Consider the following 20445-nt stretch of genomic DNA (forward strand, 5'->3'; position numbering starts at 1 on the left):
TTTCGCTGTATCTCATGTGTTTGTACCTCTTTCAGTCTCCCATAATGGAGTTGGTAAGATTCAATTAAGAGATTTTTAACAGAAGTGTGATTTAAATTGAAAGCAACAGGTTTGGAGGTTGGTTAAAAAAACCTGACAAGTTTAATTTGTACATGCCCCAATTACCCAACAACCTATGGCGACACTGCCCTACACATCGATCTGTATTGGGCCTTTTTCATTATAATAATGTGACCTGGATGAAGAGATAGAAAAACACATACCTAAGGTGCTGATGACACCAAATTAGGTGACACAGTAAATAGTTTTATGCTCTTGTCTGTTCTACCAGTGTCTAATTGAAGTTCAAGTTCGTGGTAAAAACTCTGCAGGACAGGTCAACATGGGAAAAGTATGAGGTCATTTATTTTGGATTCCAAAAAGCTAAGTCAACAGATTCTATACGTAGCAAGAAGTATTAGCTTCTGTATAAATATAAAACTGAATAAAGGAAGTCAACAGATAAACAATTTAAATATCAGTGAGCTAGTAAAGTGTTGGCAGAGTCACAACAGAACATGAGGACATTTGGCCCATTTGTTCCATGCTAGCTCTCTGTGAAGTAATTCTGTTCATTCCATTTGGTGCCACATCTAACCAAATGCTAATGTACAATAAAAATGAACACCTTGATAACATTCCTACAAACTCAGGTCAGCTTTTCCTGGACAGCAGTAATGTTGCTGCAACTAATTGTTGGATCCCAGTACTTTCAGCCATTCCTCAAGAGTCATGAATGTAAACCACAAGGTTCGGTGCTGGGACCGCAGCTGTTTACGATATATATTAATGATATAGACGAAGGCATTAAAAGTAATATTAGCAAATTTGCTGATGACACAAAGTTGGGTGGCAGTGTGAAATGTGAGGAGGATGTTATGAGAATACAGGGTGACTTGGACAGGCTAGGTGAGTGAACGGATGCATGGCAGATGCAGTTTAATGTGGATAAATGTGCGGTTATACACTTTGGTGGCAAGAACAGGAAGGCAGATTACCATCTCAATGGAGTCAAGTTAGGTAAAGGGGAAGCACAACGAGATCTAGGTGTTCTTGTACATCAGTCAATTAAAGCAAGCATGCAGGTACAGCAGGCAGTGAAGAAAGCTAATAGCATGCTGGCCTTCATAACAAGAGGAATTGAGTATAGGAGCAAAGAGGTCCTTCTGCAGCTGTACAGGGCCCTGGTGAGATCGCACCTGGAGTATTGTGTGCAGTTTTGGTCTCCAAACTTGAGGAAGGACATTCTTGCTATTGAGGGAGTGCATGGTAGGTTCACGAGGTCAATTCCCAGAATGGTGGGACTATCGTATGTTGAAAGATTGGAGCGACTGGGCTTGTATATAGAATAGTACAGCACAGTACAGGCCCTTCGGCCCATGATATTGTGCCGAACTTTTACCTGAAACCTAAGGTCTATCTAACCTCCACCGCTACCTTTTATATAATCCAATATGCCTATCAAATAGCCGCTTAAATGCCCCTAATGAGGCCGACTCCATTACCCTCTTCGGCAATGCATTCCACGCCCCTACCACTCTCTGAGTAAAGAACTTACCACTGACGTCTCCCCATATCTACCTCCTTTCACTTTAAAACTTATTGCTTGAGTTTAGGAGGATGAGAGGGGATCTGATTGAGGCATATAAGATTATTAAGGGATTGGACATTCTGGAGGCAGGAAGCATGTTTCCGCTGATGGGTGGGTCCAGAACCAGAGGACACAATTTAAAAATAAGGGGTAGGCCATTTAGAACAGAGTTGAGGAAAAACTTCTTCACCCAGAGAGTGGTGGATATATGGAATGCTCTGCCCCAGAAGGCAGTGGAGGCCAAATTTGGATACTTTCAAGAAAGAGATAGATAGAGCTCTTAAAGATAGTGGAATCAAGGGTTGTGGGGATAAGGCAGGAACAGGATACTGATTGTGGATGATCAGCCATGATCATAATGAATGGTGGTGTTGACTCGAAGGGCCGAGGGCCCTCTCCAGCACCTATTGTCTATTGTAAATAGTAATTTCAGAGATGGTTCATCTGGATTAGAAAGGTTGATCCAATAATGAATTTATTTTCAGCTCTCATGGCTCATAAACAGGTTGGATGTTTGCACTTCATAAAACAAATAATCTATGCAACAAAGGAAAAGAGTTTAAAATTGTAAGAACCCGTTCTCACCAAACCATACACAGTTACTGCAGTAACTACAAAATCTTCTGAGTTGAGGATTCCATATATGCCGTTTACATTGCGTCAGAGCTTCCAATACTTCATTCTCTGCCTGTACCGCTGTCAGAAACATGTCATTGACTCTGTACATGTCACATTAAAAGAAAACATAAAATAGCATAGGGAATAGGCACAAGAGTAGGTCTTCAACCCTCAAAGCTGCCCTAAGATCATGCAGATTTGCTTCAGGCCTCAACTACTCTTTTTTTTCCAGCTCAGCACAGCCATCAGCTCCCTGATATTTAAAAATTCTATCTACCTCCTCTTTAAATACTTTCGGTGATATAGTGTCCACAGCTCTCTACAGTAGAAAATCCCAAACATTCAGTAATCTCAAGGAGAAGAAATTCCTTCACATCTGAGTTTCAAATGAGAATCCCCATTATTCCGTAAATACATGCCCTAGTTCAAGATTCTGCAACTGGTGGAAACATCTTCTCAACTCTATGCTGTCAAGCCCACTCAGAATCTTGCATGTTTAAAGAAGATCTTGTTTTTCTAAACTCTAGTAGATAAAGGTCTAACCTATTCAGCCATTTTTGATAAGTCAACCGTTTCATCCCAAATCCGCCTACTGATCAACCTTCAATACCATTGCATCCTTTCTTAGATATGGAGAACCAACCCGTACACAGTATTCCAGGTTCAGCCTCACCAACAGTTGTAAGACTTGCCTGTTTTTAAGTTCCAACTCCCTTTAACAATAAAGGCCAAAATTCTATTTACCTTCCTGATTACTTGCTGCACCTGAAGGCTAACCTTCTGTGTTTCTGCACAAGAACACACAGCTCCTTCTAAGTTGCACTTTTTGTTTTGAGAGTCTGGGTGTATTAGAAGAAAGGTGGCTCATGGGGTTAAGGGTTAGTTGCCAGACATCTCCAGGAGCAAGGAGCAGACACCCATTATTGTCAGATCAGGCTGTTTTTTTTTTGTTTTGTGGACAATCCATGACTGCGAGAAATTCTCTACCTTGTAACTATAAATCATATCACTACACATGTCTATAAGGAACATTTCTGCATAATGATCAGGGTACAAGAATGCCAATATGGGTACAATAGCCCTAAGCAAACAATCACCTGCTTTCATTTTTCGATCGCTGAAAGTGGTTGCCAGAATTAGCAAAGTTATTTTCATAGGCCTCTGATCCTCTGTCTGTTTGCGTCTGAACATTTCTGTAAAGGAATAATTTATAGTTTAAATATTTTGCCATGCCTCTTAATTGAAGAGACCAACGACATACATACTACTGTAAAAGTATTAGAAACATTTTGTTCCAGCAAATGTATATTTTTGCAACGACAGCACACTTCCCCAGTGAGTTATGGCTTATAAATAAGTGAACCTTAAAGAAAATAGAAATCAGGAGGAATGGGTCACTTGGCACCTCAAGCCTGCTCTGCCAGTCATGGTTGAGCTCTATACTCCACTTTCCTGTGTACCCTGATAACACTTTACACTGTTGTTTATCACAAATCTATCTACCTTAGCCTGAAAGATATTCCAGGACTCTGCCTCAAGCACCTTTTGAGGAAATGTGTTTGTAATCTTTTGGAGCCATCACAAGGCAGCAAATTATTAAAATATTTAATAAATATGGTTTAGATAGCAGTTTTCCATCAGCATCTGAAATCCTCAAGAGATCATATTCACAAATTACGTGAATCAGAATAATTTAGATATAACTGTTGAGCAGATATTTCATCACAATATCATGAAAATGATCTGCATTAAAATAATGTACTTCCCATGAAATGTTAATCAAAATTTTCTCAGTCTGTAACAATCTGTTATTATTACCTTCTCTGACCAATCTCAGGATCATCAGATTTTCGATATCTGTCCTCTTCTTGTCGCTTTTGATTCAACAATTCCTCATAAGCTTCCATTGAAGTATAAGCATCTTGCCTATGAGATGCTAGATTAAGTGCACCTGTTCTTTTTTGAGTTGTATTCTGAAAGCTGGTATCATCTGAAGGATCAATATTCTCCTTATAGTACTGGTTATAATGTTGAAATAAAGTCAATTAGAATCCAAATAAATACTGGCTCCAAAGTGTCAAAATGCATACAACAGTCAAAATATCTCTATATTTAACATGTATTTTCTACATAGGACGCAACTTATAGTGATACATAACAGTTTAGAAATCTGAAGAGCCAATAATAGAAAATATCATACAGCAACAAAGGAGAATCGAATGTGATAAGTGAATAAGGAAAGATGAAATAAAATGGGAAGAATATGAAAAAGGAATTGCTGGCAAAACTTAAGTCAGACAGCATCTATGGGAGGAAATGGCGCCAATGTTTTGTTAATCAATGACCTTTCATCAGAACAAGTGGTCTGCTTCCACGCTTGAAATGTAATGTAATACTATTTAAAAATTCACTGCCTTAGTATGGCAAGCATTAGCTGTGAATTATTGTTTTGCAAATCTAAGTATACAATGGTGACCACAGCGGTAGGTATTATAATCACAGCTCTTTCCAATGCATATTAATGACCTGGATATGGGTACATAGGGCAAAATATCAAAGTTGCTTACTATACAAAACGCAGAAGTAATAAACAGTGCAGAGGAAAGTGGCACTCTCAAGGAGAACAGAGATATATTGGCAAAGTAAACAAGTAAATCCACAAGTTGGAAGGCAGAATGAGGAGAATTAGCACAAAGTAAATTGTACATCTTTTTACGGTCAGCAGGAACAAAGACCTGGGTTTTACATGTTTAACTATTCGAGCGGCCGATCAGGCAAAAGCTGATCAGAAATAAAAGCATATGAAAACCTTGGATTCATAAATAGATCCAAAATTCATCGCTAGGGATTTTTGCTCAACATTTATGGGTCAGAGGTTGCCCACAGCTAGAATATTGTGTTTGGCTCCGTACATCATTCTCTGGGATAAAGTCTTGAACAAGATGCAGCGAGAATTTAGTAATATGCTACCAGAAATGAGCAGCTTCAGATCCACGCATGGGTGTGGGGGGGTGAGACAGTGCAAGAGAGCGAGAGAGAGAGAAAGAGAGAGACATGCAGAGAGACAGGCATGCAGAGATAGCGAGGAGGGGACAGAGAGAGAGGGAGGGAGAGAGAGGTGGGGGGAATGGTAAGGGGACAGAGAGAGGCCGAGAGAGAGAGAGAGAGAGAGGGAGAGAGAGAGAGAGAGAGAGAGAGAGAGAGAGAGAGAGAGAGGAGAGAGAGAGAGAGAGAGAGAGAGAGACACAGGCCGAGAGAGAGAGAGAAAGAGGGAGGGAGGCCGAGAGAGAGGCCAAGAGAGAGAGAGAGACATGCAGAGAGACAGGCATGCAGAGATAGCGAGGAGGGCACAGAGAGAGAGGGAGAGAGAGAGAGGCCGAGAGAGAGAGAGACAGACAGAGAGGCCGAGAGAGAGAGAGATCAAGAGAGATCAGAGAACTTGTGATTGTTCTCTTTGGAGCGGAGAAGGTATTGGGGAGCTTAGAAAGTGTTGGGGAATTGTAAAAGAAACATTCACAATTTTAAGGGGTTTTGATAGAATGCATAGGAAACTGTTTTTCAACTGGCAAGAAGATCAGTAACCAGAGCAAATTGATTTATGGAGTTTGTTGGGAGACAAGGATGAATAACAAAAATACTGTATGAAGGCTAGTACTGACAGATAATTCCAGTTGGAACAGCAAAATGTGGAATCAGTTTGAATGGAGATGTAAAATAGCAAAGGAAAAATATTAATGATAGAAACAAAACAAGAAATAATACTAGGTTATGAAAAAAGTACACAAATCATGGGTGATTTTAACCTTGACATGAATTCGACGAATCAAATTGGCAAAGTTAGCCTAGATGAGGTTATAGTTTTTTAGACAGGCTTTTTTTTAAAAAACAAAACATTGTGAACCAGAGAACAGTTATTTTAGACCTGGTAAAAAGGCAAGATTAATTCATGAACTCTGTAGAGAATTATCCAGACAGGAGTTATCACAACATAATAATGTCTCATATTCAGTTCAAGAAATGCAGGTCAAAGCAAATGTCTTAAATGTAAAGGGAATGACAACGATATGAACATAGCATTGGTAAGACTGGAAAAACAGGTTAAAAGATAAAACTGCAGAGATGCACTGAGACATTTAGGCAGATATTTTGTAGCTCTCAACACCTATTTACAGGTGGCCCCCTGATTTATGAACATCCAACTTACAAATGCTCATACTTAAAAACAAGGTCCCATATCACTACTACTTTTAAGGACCTAACAGGCAAGCTTTTGGTTGTACTTATGATTAGATATTTTATACTGTACCATTTTGTGTTCCGATTGGCACACAAATCATTTGTGAATGTACTTGGGAACAGAACTTGTTCATAACCCAGGCACCATGGATACTCCATTGAGAAAGAAAATCTCTCTAAGAAAGGATATAGCATCTAGTCCTAACCAAGAAAATTAAAGATGGTATGAAGATTAGAGGAAGGCTAGGAGACCAGAATGATCTTATAAACCAGCAAAGGATGACTTTTACAAAAGAGAGAATTTGGAGTTTGTGAAAAAAACCAGCATAAAATGTACGCAGACAGGAAAAATTCCTCTACAAGTATATAAAAGAGAAAAGGTGCCCCAAGAGTGCAAACAATGGCCCCTTAAAGAATGAGGGTGGAAAAATAAGCACGTGAAACAAGGAAATGACAGAAACTTTGACCAAATATTTTTTACATCTTCACAACAGGATACATATGAAAAAAAATCCAAAGAGGAGCAAAAAAAAATGAAGTTAAAAAGAAGAAAGGCACAAAATGAAACAGGTAGGAAAGCAGCTTGTTTTGCAAAGGGATATAGATAGGTTAAATGCTTAGGCAAAAATTTGGCCACTGAAGTAAAATATGAGAACATGCATGGGTGCTCACTTAATAGGAGGAACAGAAAAGCAGAGTGTTTTTTAAATGGAGAAATACTACAGAATGCTGGGATGCAGAGGGATCTGGTTATCTTCGTACTTGAATCTCAAAACAGTCAACATGAAGGTAAAAGTAATTAGAAAGGCAAATGTTATGTTAGCCTTTATTGTGAGCAGGAGCATCTAAAAGAAAGTAAGTCTTATTGTAGCTTGACAGGGCATTTTTGAGACCAGAACTGTGTAGTATTTTTCTCCTTACTGAAGCATTGGAAACAATTTAATACAGGCCCACAAGGCCAATTTCTGTGATAAGGGGTTATTGAAATATGCATGGTTCTAAGGAGGCTTGACAGGGTAGATGTTGAGAGGATGTTTTCTCTGGTGGCGAAATAAATAACGAGATGACACAGTTTAAAAATATGCAGTCATCCTTTTGCAAACAGATTAAGAAGACGGTTCTTCCCTTGGAGAATTTTTAGTCATTGCAATTTTTGTGTACTTTTCCATCGAGAGCAGTGGCAGGTGGACCATTGAACATAATCAAGGCTGAGTTTGGCACAACAAATTGCACAGCTGGATAAACACAGCAGGCCAAGCAGCATCTTAGGAGCAAAAAAGCTGACGTTCTGGGCCTAGACCCTTCATCAGAAAAAGGGGAGGGGAGAGGGTTCTGAAATAAATAGAGAAGGGGGGAGGCGGATCGAAGATGGATAGAAGAGAAGATAGGTGGAGAGGAGACAGACAAGTTAAAGAGGCAGGGATGGAGCCAGTGGAGGTGTGTGTAGGTGGGGAGGTAGGGAGGGGATAGGTCAGTCGGGGTGGAATTCTTGCAGGAAGGTGGGTGGGAGGAGGTGTATTCTAGGTAGCTGTGGGAGTCGGTGGGCTCGAAATGGATATCGACAGCTACCTAGAATACATCTCGACCCACTCACCTTCCTGCAAAAATTCCATCCCCTACTCCCAATTCCTTCGCCTCCACCACATCTGCTGTCAGGGTGAGGCATTCCACTCCCGTACATCTCAGATGTCCTCATTTTTCAAGGACCACAACATCACCCCCGCAGTGGTCGAAAACGCCCTCGACCGTGCCTCCCGCATTTCCTGCAACTCATCCGTCACACTCCATCCCCACAATAACCGCCAAAAGAGAATCCCCCTCGTCCTCGTGTGTCACCCCACCAACCTCCGAATCCAACGCATCATCCTCTGACACTTCCGCCATCTACAATCCGACCCCACCACCAAAGACATTTTTCCATCCCCGCTTTTGTCAGTTTCCGGAACGACCACTCTCTCCATGAGTCCCTTGTCCGCTCCACAATCCCCTCCAACCCCACCACACCCAGCATTTTCCCCTGCAACCGCAGGAAGTGCTACACTTGCCTCCACACCTCCTCCCTCACCCCTGTCCCAGGCTCCAAGAAGACTTTCCAATTAAGCAGGTGTTCACCTGCACATCTGCCAATTGGTATACTGCATCCGCTGTACCCACTGTGGCCTCCTCTACATTGGGGAGACCAAGCGGAGGCTTGGGGACCGCATTGCAGAACACCTACACTCGGTTCGCAATAAGCAACTGCACCTCCCAGTCACGAACCATTTCAACTCCCCCTCCCAATCCTGAGACAACAACATGTCCACCCTGGGCCTCCAGCAGTGCCACAACGATGCCACCCGAATGTTGCAGGAACAGCAACTCATATTCCACTCGGGAACTCTGCAGCCCAATGGTATCAATGGGGATTTAGATTTAGTTTAGTTTAGTTTACCTACATGGTGGAAACAGGCCCTTCGGCCCAACAAGTCCACACCGCCACTTGAAGCATCCCAACCAGACCCAACCCCCTATAACCCACACACCTCTGAACACTACGGGCAATTTAGCATGGCCAATCCACCTAGCCTGCACATCTTTGGACTGTGGGAGGAAACCGGAGCGCCCAGAGGAAACCCACGCAGACACAGGGAGAACGTGCAAAGTCCACACAGACAGTCGCCTGAGGCTGGAATCGAACCCAGGTCCCTGTCGCTGTGAGGCTGCAGTGCTAACCACTGGGCCACCGTGCCGCCAAGATTTCACAAGCTTCAAAATCTCCCCTCCCCCTACTGCATCCCAAAATCAGCCCAGCTCGTCCTCACCTCCCTAACTTGTTCTTCCTCTCAGCTATCCCCTCCTTCCACCTCAAGCCACACCCCCATATCCTACCTACTAACCTCATCCCGCCCCCTTGACCTGTCCGTCCTCCCTGAACTGACCTATTCCCTCCCTACCTCCCCACCTACATTCACCTCTACTGGCTCCATCCCCACCCCTTTAACTTGTCTGTCTCCTCTCCTCTATCCATCTTCAATCCGCCTCCCCCTCACTCCCTATTTATTTCAGAACCCTCTCCCCCTCCCCCTCTCTGATGAAAGGTCTACGCCCGAAATGTCAGCTTTTTTGCTCCTAAGATGCTGCTTACCCTGCTGTGTTCATCCAGCTCCATACTTTGTTATCTCAGATTCTCCAGCATCTGCAGTTCCCATTATTTTGGCATATTTTTGTTTAATAGGAAGTCAAAGATTGGGGGGTTGGCGGGGGGGCAGGTGCAGACACAGAAATGTAGATAAGACACAATTAGATCAGCCTTGATCTTACTGACAGACAGCAGGTTCTACAGGCTAAACAGTCTACTGCACCACCTATTTCTTATAATCCTATAATTTTATCAAGTAGTTCAGAATTGGAATGCACTGCCTGAAAGAGTGATGAAAGCAGATTTACTAGTGATTTTCAAAAAATACCTGGGTGCATATTTTTCAAGGAAAGAAATTTGTTGTTTATGGGGAGAGAAGTATAGCAGGGCTAACTGGATAGATCTTTTAAAGAGCTATTACAGGCACCAAAGTCCACTGCTCTCCTACTCTGACTACACACACATAGAATATATACTACAAACCACTTCTTTGGTTGGACATTAACATTAACTTCCTGCCAGATTATAATTATTTTCTGTTCAATCCAAGAAAAGTCACCTTCGGTAGCCACCTGTCATTTCTTCTTAAACGTTCATATTTGTCTTGCTCCCTAAGAAACTGATTGTACTCCTTGTTTCTTTCTGTTCTCAGTCTGTCCTGTCAGAACATACAAAACAACACGTTAATGATAATCATCGTATTTGCCCAATCACTGCAAATCGATAACCATTTCAAGGTCAATGGGGAAGCAACTGAAATACTATTATACAGTTAGAACAACTCAATTATGAATGTCATGAGACATGTCTTATATAAGCCCCTGCCAAAATTTCAGCTTGACGATAGCGTCCGGTTTTATTCCTACAGCATGGTCAGTAATAGTGAGACCCTTGAGAAGGTCCAGTCTGAGGCAACTAGAAAAAAAAGCTAAAAGGCCCAATACTAGGGCATGGATTTCATTAAAACATGGCTAAGCAACTATTCTAATACATTTCATGAAGGATTTCTCTCTGAGGTTATCCTGTGCAATTCTCTGCAGGTCACATTATTATGCACATACCACACCTTTATGGCACTGTTCTCCCACTCACCAGTGGTGAAAATATTGCCTGCACCTTCCAGAATTTATGCCACTGGCACTATATTTAAAGTCCAGCTATGTGCAGGATTAATCACTGCCAGTCATGAACAGCTCTTCACAATGCATATAATTGGAGGGAAATGAAAAAGAAACTTCTATAGGACACACAGATAGCACAGGTTCCTTGGAAATAGAAACTCCCATTTGTCAATGTATTGCTATTTTACATCATCACCTGTCTGATCAACTGTCATTGCAAATTCAGCTACAAGAATATATTTAGGCTGCCCGTTCTTAGTGTCATACCACATCAGAACACCACCTAAGGTAGCTACTCTCACATCCAGTGTCACATAACACATCACCATTGTTCAGGATTGACTACGGCTCGGCTGGCCAGCTTGGAAGAACTGTTAAGCAGCTAACTCTTGGCAAATCTCTTGCAGCTCCCCGACTGACTTGTTGTTATTCCATCTGGATATACAGGACCTGCAGGGCTAATTGTGGCCCATTCCCTACACTAAGTTTATAGAACCTCTAACCCTGATTACCCAAAGCTCCAGACTGACGGCTGACATTGCCCTTGACTTATCACGCCAGAACCATTGAGTGACGACGACAGTCCTAGTGACTGAGGACAACTCCCCTTAGACTTTGGGGTGTGGCCATTTGGTTGAAACACATGCATTGTGCTAGCTGCATAAACATCCATGCAAGTTGGCTTAGGAAAAGCACCAGCCTCAAAACAAAATTTCAAGTTCGTAGCACGACAATTTTCAAGGCTTTGTACGAGTAATTTGAGGCTGAAGAATATACAGGCTTGCAAGTCACTTTGTGCTAATGCACTGCCAGGCACCTTACGTGTCTATGCACGACTTTTAGCGCTGCCTGAGAACAAGGCACCTTCTGTGTGTCTTAGCCTACTTTTTCACAAGCAAGGTATTCAGCACCAAGTTGGAGACAAACAAGTTCTCATGTTCTAACTTGTCTTTTCAGTGCAGAAGGTGGGGCAGGCAGCTGGAAGCATTAATAAGTAAGGGTATTTGTGAGAGATGGGACGGACATATTGCAGTCCATGTTACATCAAGATCAAAACTGCAACTTCTGCCAGCACCTTACACAGCAAACACACTGCATGTGCTTTTAAAAAGAGCAATGTGTGAAAATCAAAAGGAGATGGGTTTTAGTAGGATGAAATTGTATTCCAGTCAGTCCAGAGATACTGTCTGAGTCAAAGGGCTATTCCAATTGCCGACCATGTTTGGCCACTATCAGTCAAGTCCTTGATCCAATATGATTTCATAGATCCAACCTTTGCAGAGTTTGGACATTGCAAGACCTTGGTGACTGACCAATAGTCTAGGGGTTACATGTAGATCAGTCAGGCTGTTGTTGAGAGACCAGTCTGGGAGGTGGGCTTTGAACAGCTGAACTCTTCTACCAAGACCTTTAGGGAAGGGTATCATGGGATTCAGTCACTAATAGTGAGAGGCTGGTGAGTATGGAGTTCTTCTGAAAGTGGACAGCTCAGAAGTGAGGATTGACCTGAATGTATCGGGTGACTGAAGGAATAGGGACAGTGATGGGTGGTAATTGAAGATTGTAGGGTGGGAAGGAATAACAGGGCGGACGCAGGGCCATAGGAACATCCAGTGTTAGGGGAAGGAATAAATTTGAGCTTCATTGTTAAAGATGTGAGGGCTTAGACATCCCATCATCAATACTGCTTAATTTCCCCTCAGGTGATCTTATAACTTATGTTTACCTTTTTAGTGGATTTACTCCTAGTGAGAAGGAATCGAAGAACAGAAACAAGAGCTTCTGAAAGCCCAACAAGAACAGCAACCTCCAGCAACTGTTGCACAGCTTCGGAGAGAGAAGTGGCAGGGGAGGAAGAAGATTGGCAGTGCTGTGGTGATACAGTATTCAAAAGTAAGGTGAACACGAAAGAAGTGAATTAATTAAAGAACTGCAGAACTGCAAAGAGCTTGAAATCTGAAACAAAAACTGAAATTGCTGGAGGAACTCAGCAGGTCTGGCAACATCTATGGAGAGAGAGTAGAGTTAACATAGCAAGTTCAGTAATTCTTCTTTGAATTCCTGTTTTTGCTACAGGATTGAATATTGCCTGCCTGGCACCAGGATCAAGGATGTCTCAGAGCAGTGAAGGCAAGGGGATGGTGAATAATCAGTGGTCATAGTACATATTGGTACTATGGTACATATTACATAGTACATATTGGTACAACATCGCAAGTTTTAAAAAGATGTTAATGTCCTGCAAGCAGTTTACAGGAAGTTAAATCTTAAATTTTAAAAAGTAGGACACAAAAGGTAGTAATGTCAGGATTACTTCCCAGTGCCATTTGCTAGCAAAAGCAGAAATAACAGGATATATGTTGTGAATACCTGGCTGGAGAAAAGGCAGAGGAATGGGAACTTGAATAGGCAGAGAGAGGATGAAACAAGCATTGAAACAAAAACAAATGCAGCATAAAAGCAGAAACAATTGGAGAAAAACAAATGAGGTCATAGTGCAAAATGAAGGTCAGGTAACTTACCAAGTTTAAAAAGAGAAGTCTGAAGGCCTTGTATCTTAATGCACAGAGCAATAAGTAGATAAATTAGCAGTGCAGATATAAACAGATATATATGGAATGGTGGCAACGACAGTAACATGACTGCAAGGTTCCAAGGATTGAAAGTGAACATCCAAGAGTATTCATTACTTAGAAAGGATTGGACAAATGAGGAAAGAAATTAAGATAGAATTGTGCATTTAGTACAAGAGAAATCATGCAATATGCGGACTGATATTGGCTTAGAAAAATCATTATGTGAAGATAAGCAACACCAAAAAGGACAGAAAACATTGAGTTGTCTATAGATACCCAAACAGTAATGGAGATGTAAGAGGTTTTAAATAAGATCAGAGTGTTTTCAATAAGATTACAGCAGTAATCAAGGCTGACTTTAATTTACACATATTCTAGTCTGGGTACTGTGCAATGAGAAGATCTTGTTGTGTGGGGTCCATTGGGAACAGTGACCATAACATGATAGAATTCTTCATTAAGATGTAAAGTGAAGTTATCAAATCAAAAAAGTGTTCTGGTATGAGGTGCAAATTGGCAAGGATTCACTGGGGTAGCTTATTAAATGGTTTATTGTGGATAGACAATGCACTACTTTGGCTTAAAAATAAAACAGGAAAAGTGGCTCAATCACAGCTTCAAGCAGAAATTTGGGACAACATTAAATCCAAAGAGAAGACATATAACATGTCTAGAAAAAGCTGCAAGCCTAAAGGATTTTAGAATGTAGCTAGCATGATCAATAAATGGAAAATAAAGTCTGAGAATAAAAATCGTAAGGAACATAAAAACTGTCCATGGAAAGTTTCTGTAAGTATGTGGAGAGTAAAAGATTTATATTCACACATTGGTCCCTAATAGTCGGAAGCTGCGAAAATTCACTCAAGTGGGGAACAAAGAAATGACAGAAGAATTGAACACATACTTCCATTCTTCACAACAAGGGGCACAAATAACCTCCCACAAATGGTCAAGTGAGAAGACAAAAATGGAAGAAAATCAATATTGGTAAGAAAAGTGCTAGGAAAATTGGTGGAGTTAAAGTCTGACAAATATACATCTCAGAGTTCTAAAGGAAATGGCCCTGAAATTTTGGATACTTTGGTTGTCATCTTCCAAACTTCTATAGATTCTGGAGCAGTTCCCCCAGATTGAAAGGTGACAAACCCACTATTTAAAAAAGGAAGGGAGAGTAAAAAGAAAGGGAGAGGAAAAAAAAGAGAATGACAGAGCAGTTAGCTAACATTGGCAGTGGAGAAAATGCTAAAGTCTACTATAAAAGGTGTGTTAACACAACATAAAGCCAGCATATGGGTTTATGAAAGGCTAATCATGTGTAACATATCTACCGGAGTATTTTTTTTGGAGGACGTAACTAGTAGAACAGATCAGATAGACCCAGTGGATTCAGATTTTCAAAAGGCCCTTAAGTCTCTCAAAAGAGGCTAATGGGCAAAATTAAGGTACAAGGGATTAGAAGTAATATATTGGTTGACAGACAGGAAACAGTGGGAATAAATAGGATAGATTTGCAAGTTGGGAAAAGAATGCAAGGAAGTTTCGAAGTGATTCAGTCAAGTAGAGTGAGTTAGCAAACACATAGCAGATGCAGTCTAACATGGCTAATATGTGAAGTTATACACCTCGGTCTGAAAAACAGAAAGGCAGAATATTATTTGAATGGTGATATATTGGGACTTGCAGACGTTCAAAGGGATTAGAGTAAAAATCAAAAGAGCTGCGGATGCTGTAAATCAGGATCAAAAACACAAGTTGCTGGAAAAGCTCAGCAAAAAGGATTAGGGTATTCGTGTACACCAGTCAATGAAAGTCGACTGACATGGACAGGAAGCAATTAGGAAAGCAAATAGTAAAATGGCCTTCACTGCAAGATTAGATTTCAGCTCAGAAATAGGGACATCTTACCGCAGTTACAAAATGCCTTGGTGAACCCACACCTGGGGTATTGCATGTCGTTTTGGTCTCCCTATCTAAGAACGGATATACGTGCCTTAGAGAGGCTGTAATGGAAATTCACCAGGCTGATAGCATGGGGGAATGGTCAGTTACCTCAGTTGGCTAGACAGCCAGTTTGAAATGCAGTATAATGCCAACAGCAGGGATTGACTTCCTGCACCAGCCAAGCTTACTATGAAGGGCTCTCTTTGTCAACATTTCCTCTCACCTGAGATGTGGTAAATCTTAGTTGAAACAGCCACTAGTCATCCCTCTGATGAGAAATACGCCCTATGGTCCTTTCGGACTATGGCAACTTTTACCAGTGATGGCAGAACCATCCAATGAGAGATTAGTTTGACTGGACCTTTATTCCCTAATGTTTGGAAGAATAAGAGGGGAGAAAACTGATAAAAGAAGTGAAATTCTAGATGCTTTGAGGATGTTTTCCCCGACTCGGAATCTAGAACCACGGGTCACAGTCTCAGGAAAAGGAGTGGGCTATTTAGGACAGAGTAAAGAAACATTTCTCCACTCAGCAGGTGGTCATCCTATAGAATTCACTACCAAAGGAGACCATGGAGGCTAAGCTACTGAATATATTTTAAAAAAGGATATATTTTTAAATATTAAAGGCATCAGAGAGTTTGGGAAGAAAGCAGGAATGTGCAAAAGATCAGCCACGATCATACTGCATTACAGAACAGGCGTAAAGGGCCAAATGGCGTACTTCTGCTTCTAGTTTTTGCATTTCTATTAAAACAGGGCAGCAAGAACAATCCTTCGAGGATCAAGCAGAGGACATTAACCAGAGATTTTTGAGGGGTGGGGATGTTGGCGCCCATGAGGGAAGGACAGAGCATGTTACATAAAGATTAGAGACAATCTTATTGTCACCGACATGGATGAATTGAATTCATACTTTGGTTGACTCAAAATTACTCTCTGGTAACTTAGTATTAAGGAAATGTCAAAGTTATTGGTTTGCTGTTCTTCATTTATTGTGTGGCAGATTAAATGTCATATTATCCATGTTTGTGTCCATGTAAACCAATCAATGAAAGTAACCATGCAAGTGCAGCAAGAAATTAGGAAGGCAAATGGAAATTGGCCTTTGTTGCAAGAGGATTTGAATTCAGAAATAGGGGTGTCTTACTGCAGTTTTGCAGGGCCTTGGTTAGACCACATTTGCAGTATTGCATGCAAATTTTTATGTCCCTACCTCCAAGAGGATATAGTTGCCATACAGGGAGTGTAGTGGGGGTTCACTAGGTTGATATTAGGGATGGCAGGTCTGCATTATTAAAAGATGTTGGTTCAACTGGGCCTGTATTCACAAGAGTTTAGAAGGATAGAAAGAATCTGATTGAAACATAAAAGTATAACTGAACTGGACAGGCTAAATGCAGGGAGGATGTTTTCCCAGGTTGGAGAGTCGAGAGCCAGGGATTGAGATTAGGAAATATTTCAGCACTCAAAAAGGCAGTGAATTTATGGATTTTTTTAGCACAGCAGGTTGTGGAGGCCAAGTCACTGAATGTATTCAAAAAAGTGATAGATACAGTTCTAAATTTTAAAGACATCAATGAATATGCGGAAGAAGTAGAAAAATGGTATTGAGACAAAAGATCAACCATAATCCCAATCAATGCTGAAACAGTTTCTATGTTTCTTTGACAGCAATTAAAATGCAAAAGACAACACTTTGTGAAGCTTTTCTCTGTAGACTGCTGAACAGTGTACTTGGACATATCAGCTACTATCAGTTCAGAAGAACAGTTACTGGATTCAAATCAACTCTGCTTTCTCTCCACAGGTGCTGCCAGATTTCCTGAGATTTTCCAGCAATTTTTGTTTCTCTAACATATTTAATGGTCTGCATTCAAAGGACTGAACCTTTCCGCAATGGAAACACAGCAACATATGCCAATAGTTGTCAATTACAGCTTTAGTATTTACTTAGCAGCTAACATAAGCAAATTTAAATTGTAACTCGCATGAACTTGTCTTACATACATACCTTCGCTGATTTTCTATCGGAGATAGGAAGTGAAAGCCTCTCAACCTTGAACACTTGATCTTTTGTGGTCCTAGAATTTTTCTGGAACAAGGAAAGGTCTATAATCAAGATTGAACATACAATCAAAGAATCCGTACAGTGCATCCAGAAACCATTTGGCCCATCAAGTCTGCACTGACCGTCCGAACAGCATCCCACCCAGACCCAACTTATCCCCATAACCCCACATTCGCTACAAACAATCTACCTAAGCTACACATCCCTGGGCTCTAACGGGCAATTTAGCATAGCCAATCCACCCAATCTGCACATCTGAGGGGGAAACCAGCGCAGCAGCAGTAATCCACACATGGAGAAAACGTGCAAACTCCATAGAGAGTCACCCAAGGCTGGAAACGAACCCAGGTCACTAGCACTGTGAAGCAGCATTGCTAACCACTGCGCACCCATACAATTCCTCTCTTTTTTTTAAACCCTGTTAGGGTAATGGTTCTCAAGCTTTTTGGAATCAAACCAAAATAAGTCAGTCATCGCCTTCTGCAACCAGTCAACTTACCAATATCAATACAAAATTGCCATATAAAATGGAAACTCAAATTATTGGTACTGTCAAGCACATGAGTTTGTGTTTCCAACTTACGCCGCATCCATTTTCCTTCAGGACTTCAGGGGTCCGAGGAAGAGTTATACTGAACTTGAAATATTAACCCTGTTCTCTCTCCATAGGTATTGCCAGATTTGTGGAGCACATCCAGAGAGTCCAGAGAGAATGAATAGCTGCGACTGCAGATTGTAAGTGACTAATAATGGGCTGTGTGTGGTAACAGCTCATCTGATGAAAGGGGTGGGGGAATGTGTGGAGCGTGTGGGAATGTTGCAAAGACACAGTGTGGGAAAGACACGGGGGAAGGTGCTCAAGCCGTAAAATTGTTGAACTCAATATTGAGTCCAAATGGTGACAGAGATCCCAAGCTGAAAATGAGGTGCTGTTCTTCCAGCGTGCTCTGAGCTTTGCTGGAGCACTGCAGCAGGCTTGGGACAGAGACATTGGTCAGAGGACAGTGTGGTGTTTTGAACTGGCAAGCAACTGGAAGTTCAGGGTCTTTGTTGCAGACAGAACTTAGGTGCTCGGCAAAGCTTTCACCCAGTTTGCACTTCATTTCCCTATGTAGGGGAGACCACATTGTGAGCAGTGAATATAGTAGACTAGATGGAATGAATAGCAAGTATAGCGTTTCTTCAACCTTGAAGTTGTGTTTGGGACCTTAGATAATGAGAACATAGAAAGTAAACAGGCAGATGTTACAGCTTCTGCGATTGCAGGGTAAGGTACCTTAGGGATGTGAGGACGTGTTGAGAATGAAGGAGGAGTGGACCAGGGTCACATTTTCCTATCGAACTTTGTGGCATCTGCAAACTCACTTAAGTCATTGATATCCATTAGAAAAGTTGAGGGCCCAGCACAGATCCCCTTTAGGACTGCATTTGTCACATCCTGCCAATCCAAAACAACATATTTGTGCAAAGTCTATTTTCTGCCAACAAACTTGTCAATATTTTGTCCAAGTTTGTTATTTTTGCAGCACAGCATGAGTTCCTACATTGTATGATAACTTTTTATGGAGAATCTAGCCAAGGGTCTGTTATAAATGCGAGTAAATTACATTAACAGGCTCCCCTTTATCCACTCCTTCAAAACAAATCTAATGCATTGATTAAACATGGCTTCCATTACACATCAAAGATAGGAGCAGAATTAGGCCATTCAATCCCTCCACCCTGCTCCGTTATTTATTATGATCATGGCTGATCAAGCTCAATGCCCTAATACCACCCTCCCCCATACTCCAATGTCTTTAGCCACACACAAGTCGTATCTACCTGTTGAAAACACAATGTTCTGGCCTCAATCACATTCTGTGGTTGTGAATTCCACAAGCTCACCAGTCTCTGAGTTAAGAAATTTATCCTCATCTCAGTCCTAAAAGGTTTATCCCTCACCCTTAAACTATGACTCCTAGTTCTGGACTTCACAGCCATAGGGAACATTCTTCCTGCATCTAACCTGTCCAGTTCTGTTAAAATTTTATGGGTTTCCGTGAGATTCCTTTTCATTCTTCTAAGCTCCATTGAATATGATCCCAAACAACTTAATCTCTCATCATACGTCAGGCCTGCTATCACAAAAACATGCTGACTCTTCTCAATCACCTTTAATTTTACCAAGTGCCCATTTATTACCTCCATGATGAACAATTCTAATACCATTCCTACAAACATCAAGTTTACCATCCTATAGCTTCTGCCTCTCTACATTCTTGCAACTTTATAGCCTGATGGAACCTATCCAGAATCTAAGGAATCTTGCAAATTTAACACGAACACATCTACTACCTCATTAGCCAACTTTTTCAGACTCAAGGATAAAGGTTATTAGGATCCAGAGACATCAACTCTCAGCTCCATCAAGTTATTCAGTACTACTTTCCCAGTGTTGATAATGTCACCAAGTTTCTTTCTTTCAAATACCAGACTTACAGGTATTACTGGGATGATTTCATATCCTCCATGGTGAAGACAGAGCAAAATATTTATTCATTACATCCACCACTTCTTTCTCATTTACTACTAATTTCCTATTCTCACACTCTAGAGCTTTAACACTCACTTTCCTTATATTTTTCCACTGTTAATTACCAGTAGAAACTCTTATCTGTATTTTCATTTCTAGCCAGCTCTCTCTCACACTCTAATTTATTTGGCCTGATTAATCTTTTAGTGGTTCTTTGCTATCCTTTGTATTCAAACCAGTGATCTGACCTGCCAATTACCGCTGCACAGGTATGGGCTTTTTCCTAAAGTTTACTGCTCTCTTCAATTTTTTTTCTTTTGTAAATTACGTTAATCACAATAATGGGCCCTCGTCTTGAATTTTTTTTATAACGAGAATGTACTTATTTTGGGTATAATGCTTCAATCGTAGAGCATTAATGAGACCACAGTACAGTATACAGTATTGATCTAATTTCTGGAAGATTGAAAATGCAACTGGTAAGCAGTTCAGAGAAAGTACACAGGCTAATACCTCAACTGTCTTACAAGGAAAGGTTGGACAGTCTAGGCTTGCATTCACTGGCGCTCAGAAGAGTGAGAGGCAACTTGATGGAAACATTCAATGTCCCAACAATTCT

At 41.1% G+C, this 20445-nt stretch overlaps 1 protein-coding gene across 9 annotated transcripts in view; it reads right to left on the reverse strand.

Moving 5' to 3' along the window:
* LOC125451959 (centrosome and spindle pole-associated protein 1-like) overlaps positions 1 to 20445 on the reverse strand; it is a 179300-nt gene that overhangs the window by 139613 nt on the left and 19242 nt on the right. For 8 of the 9 annotated variants that reach the window (XM_048529765.2, XM_048529764.2, XM_048529771.2 and 5 more), the window contains 4 exons: positions 17255 to 17335; positions 10162 to 10260; positions 4067 to 4266; positions 3346 to 3441 (listed from right to left, as the gene is read on the reverse strand). In XM_048529765.2, the coding sequence (XP_048385722.1) occupies positions 3346 to 3441; positions 4067 to 4266; positions 10162 to 10260; positions 17255 to 17335 (476 nt within the window). The remainder of the gene's footprint in view (positions 1 to 3345; positions 3442 to 4066; positions 4267 to 10161; positions 10261 to 17254; positions 17336 to 20445) is intronic. The other variant, XM_048529772.2, reaches the window with a different exon arrangement.

Source organism: Stegostoma tigrinum, chromosome 5 (assembly GCF_030684315.1).
Source record: "Stegostoma tigrinum isolate sSteTig4 chromosome 5, sSteTig4.hap1, whole genome shotgun sequence".
NCBI lineage: Eukaryota > Metazoa > Chordata > Chondrichthyes > Orectolobiformes > Stegostomatidae > Stegostoma > Stegostoma tigrinum.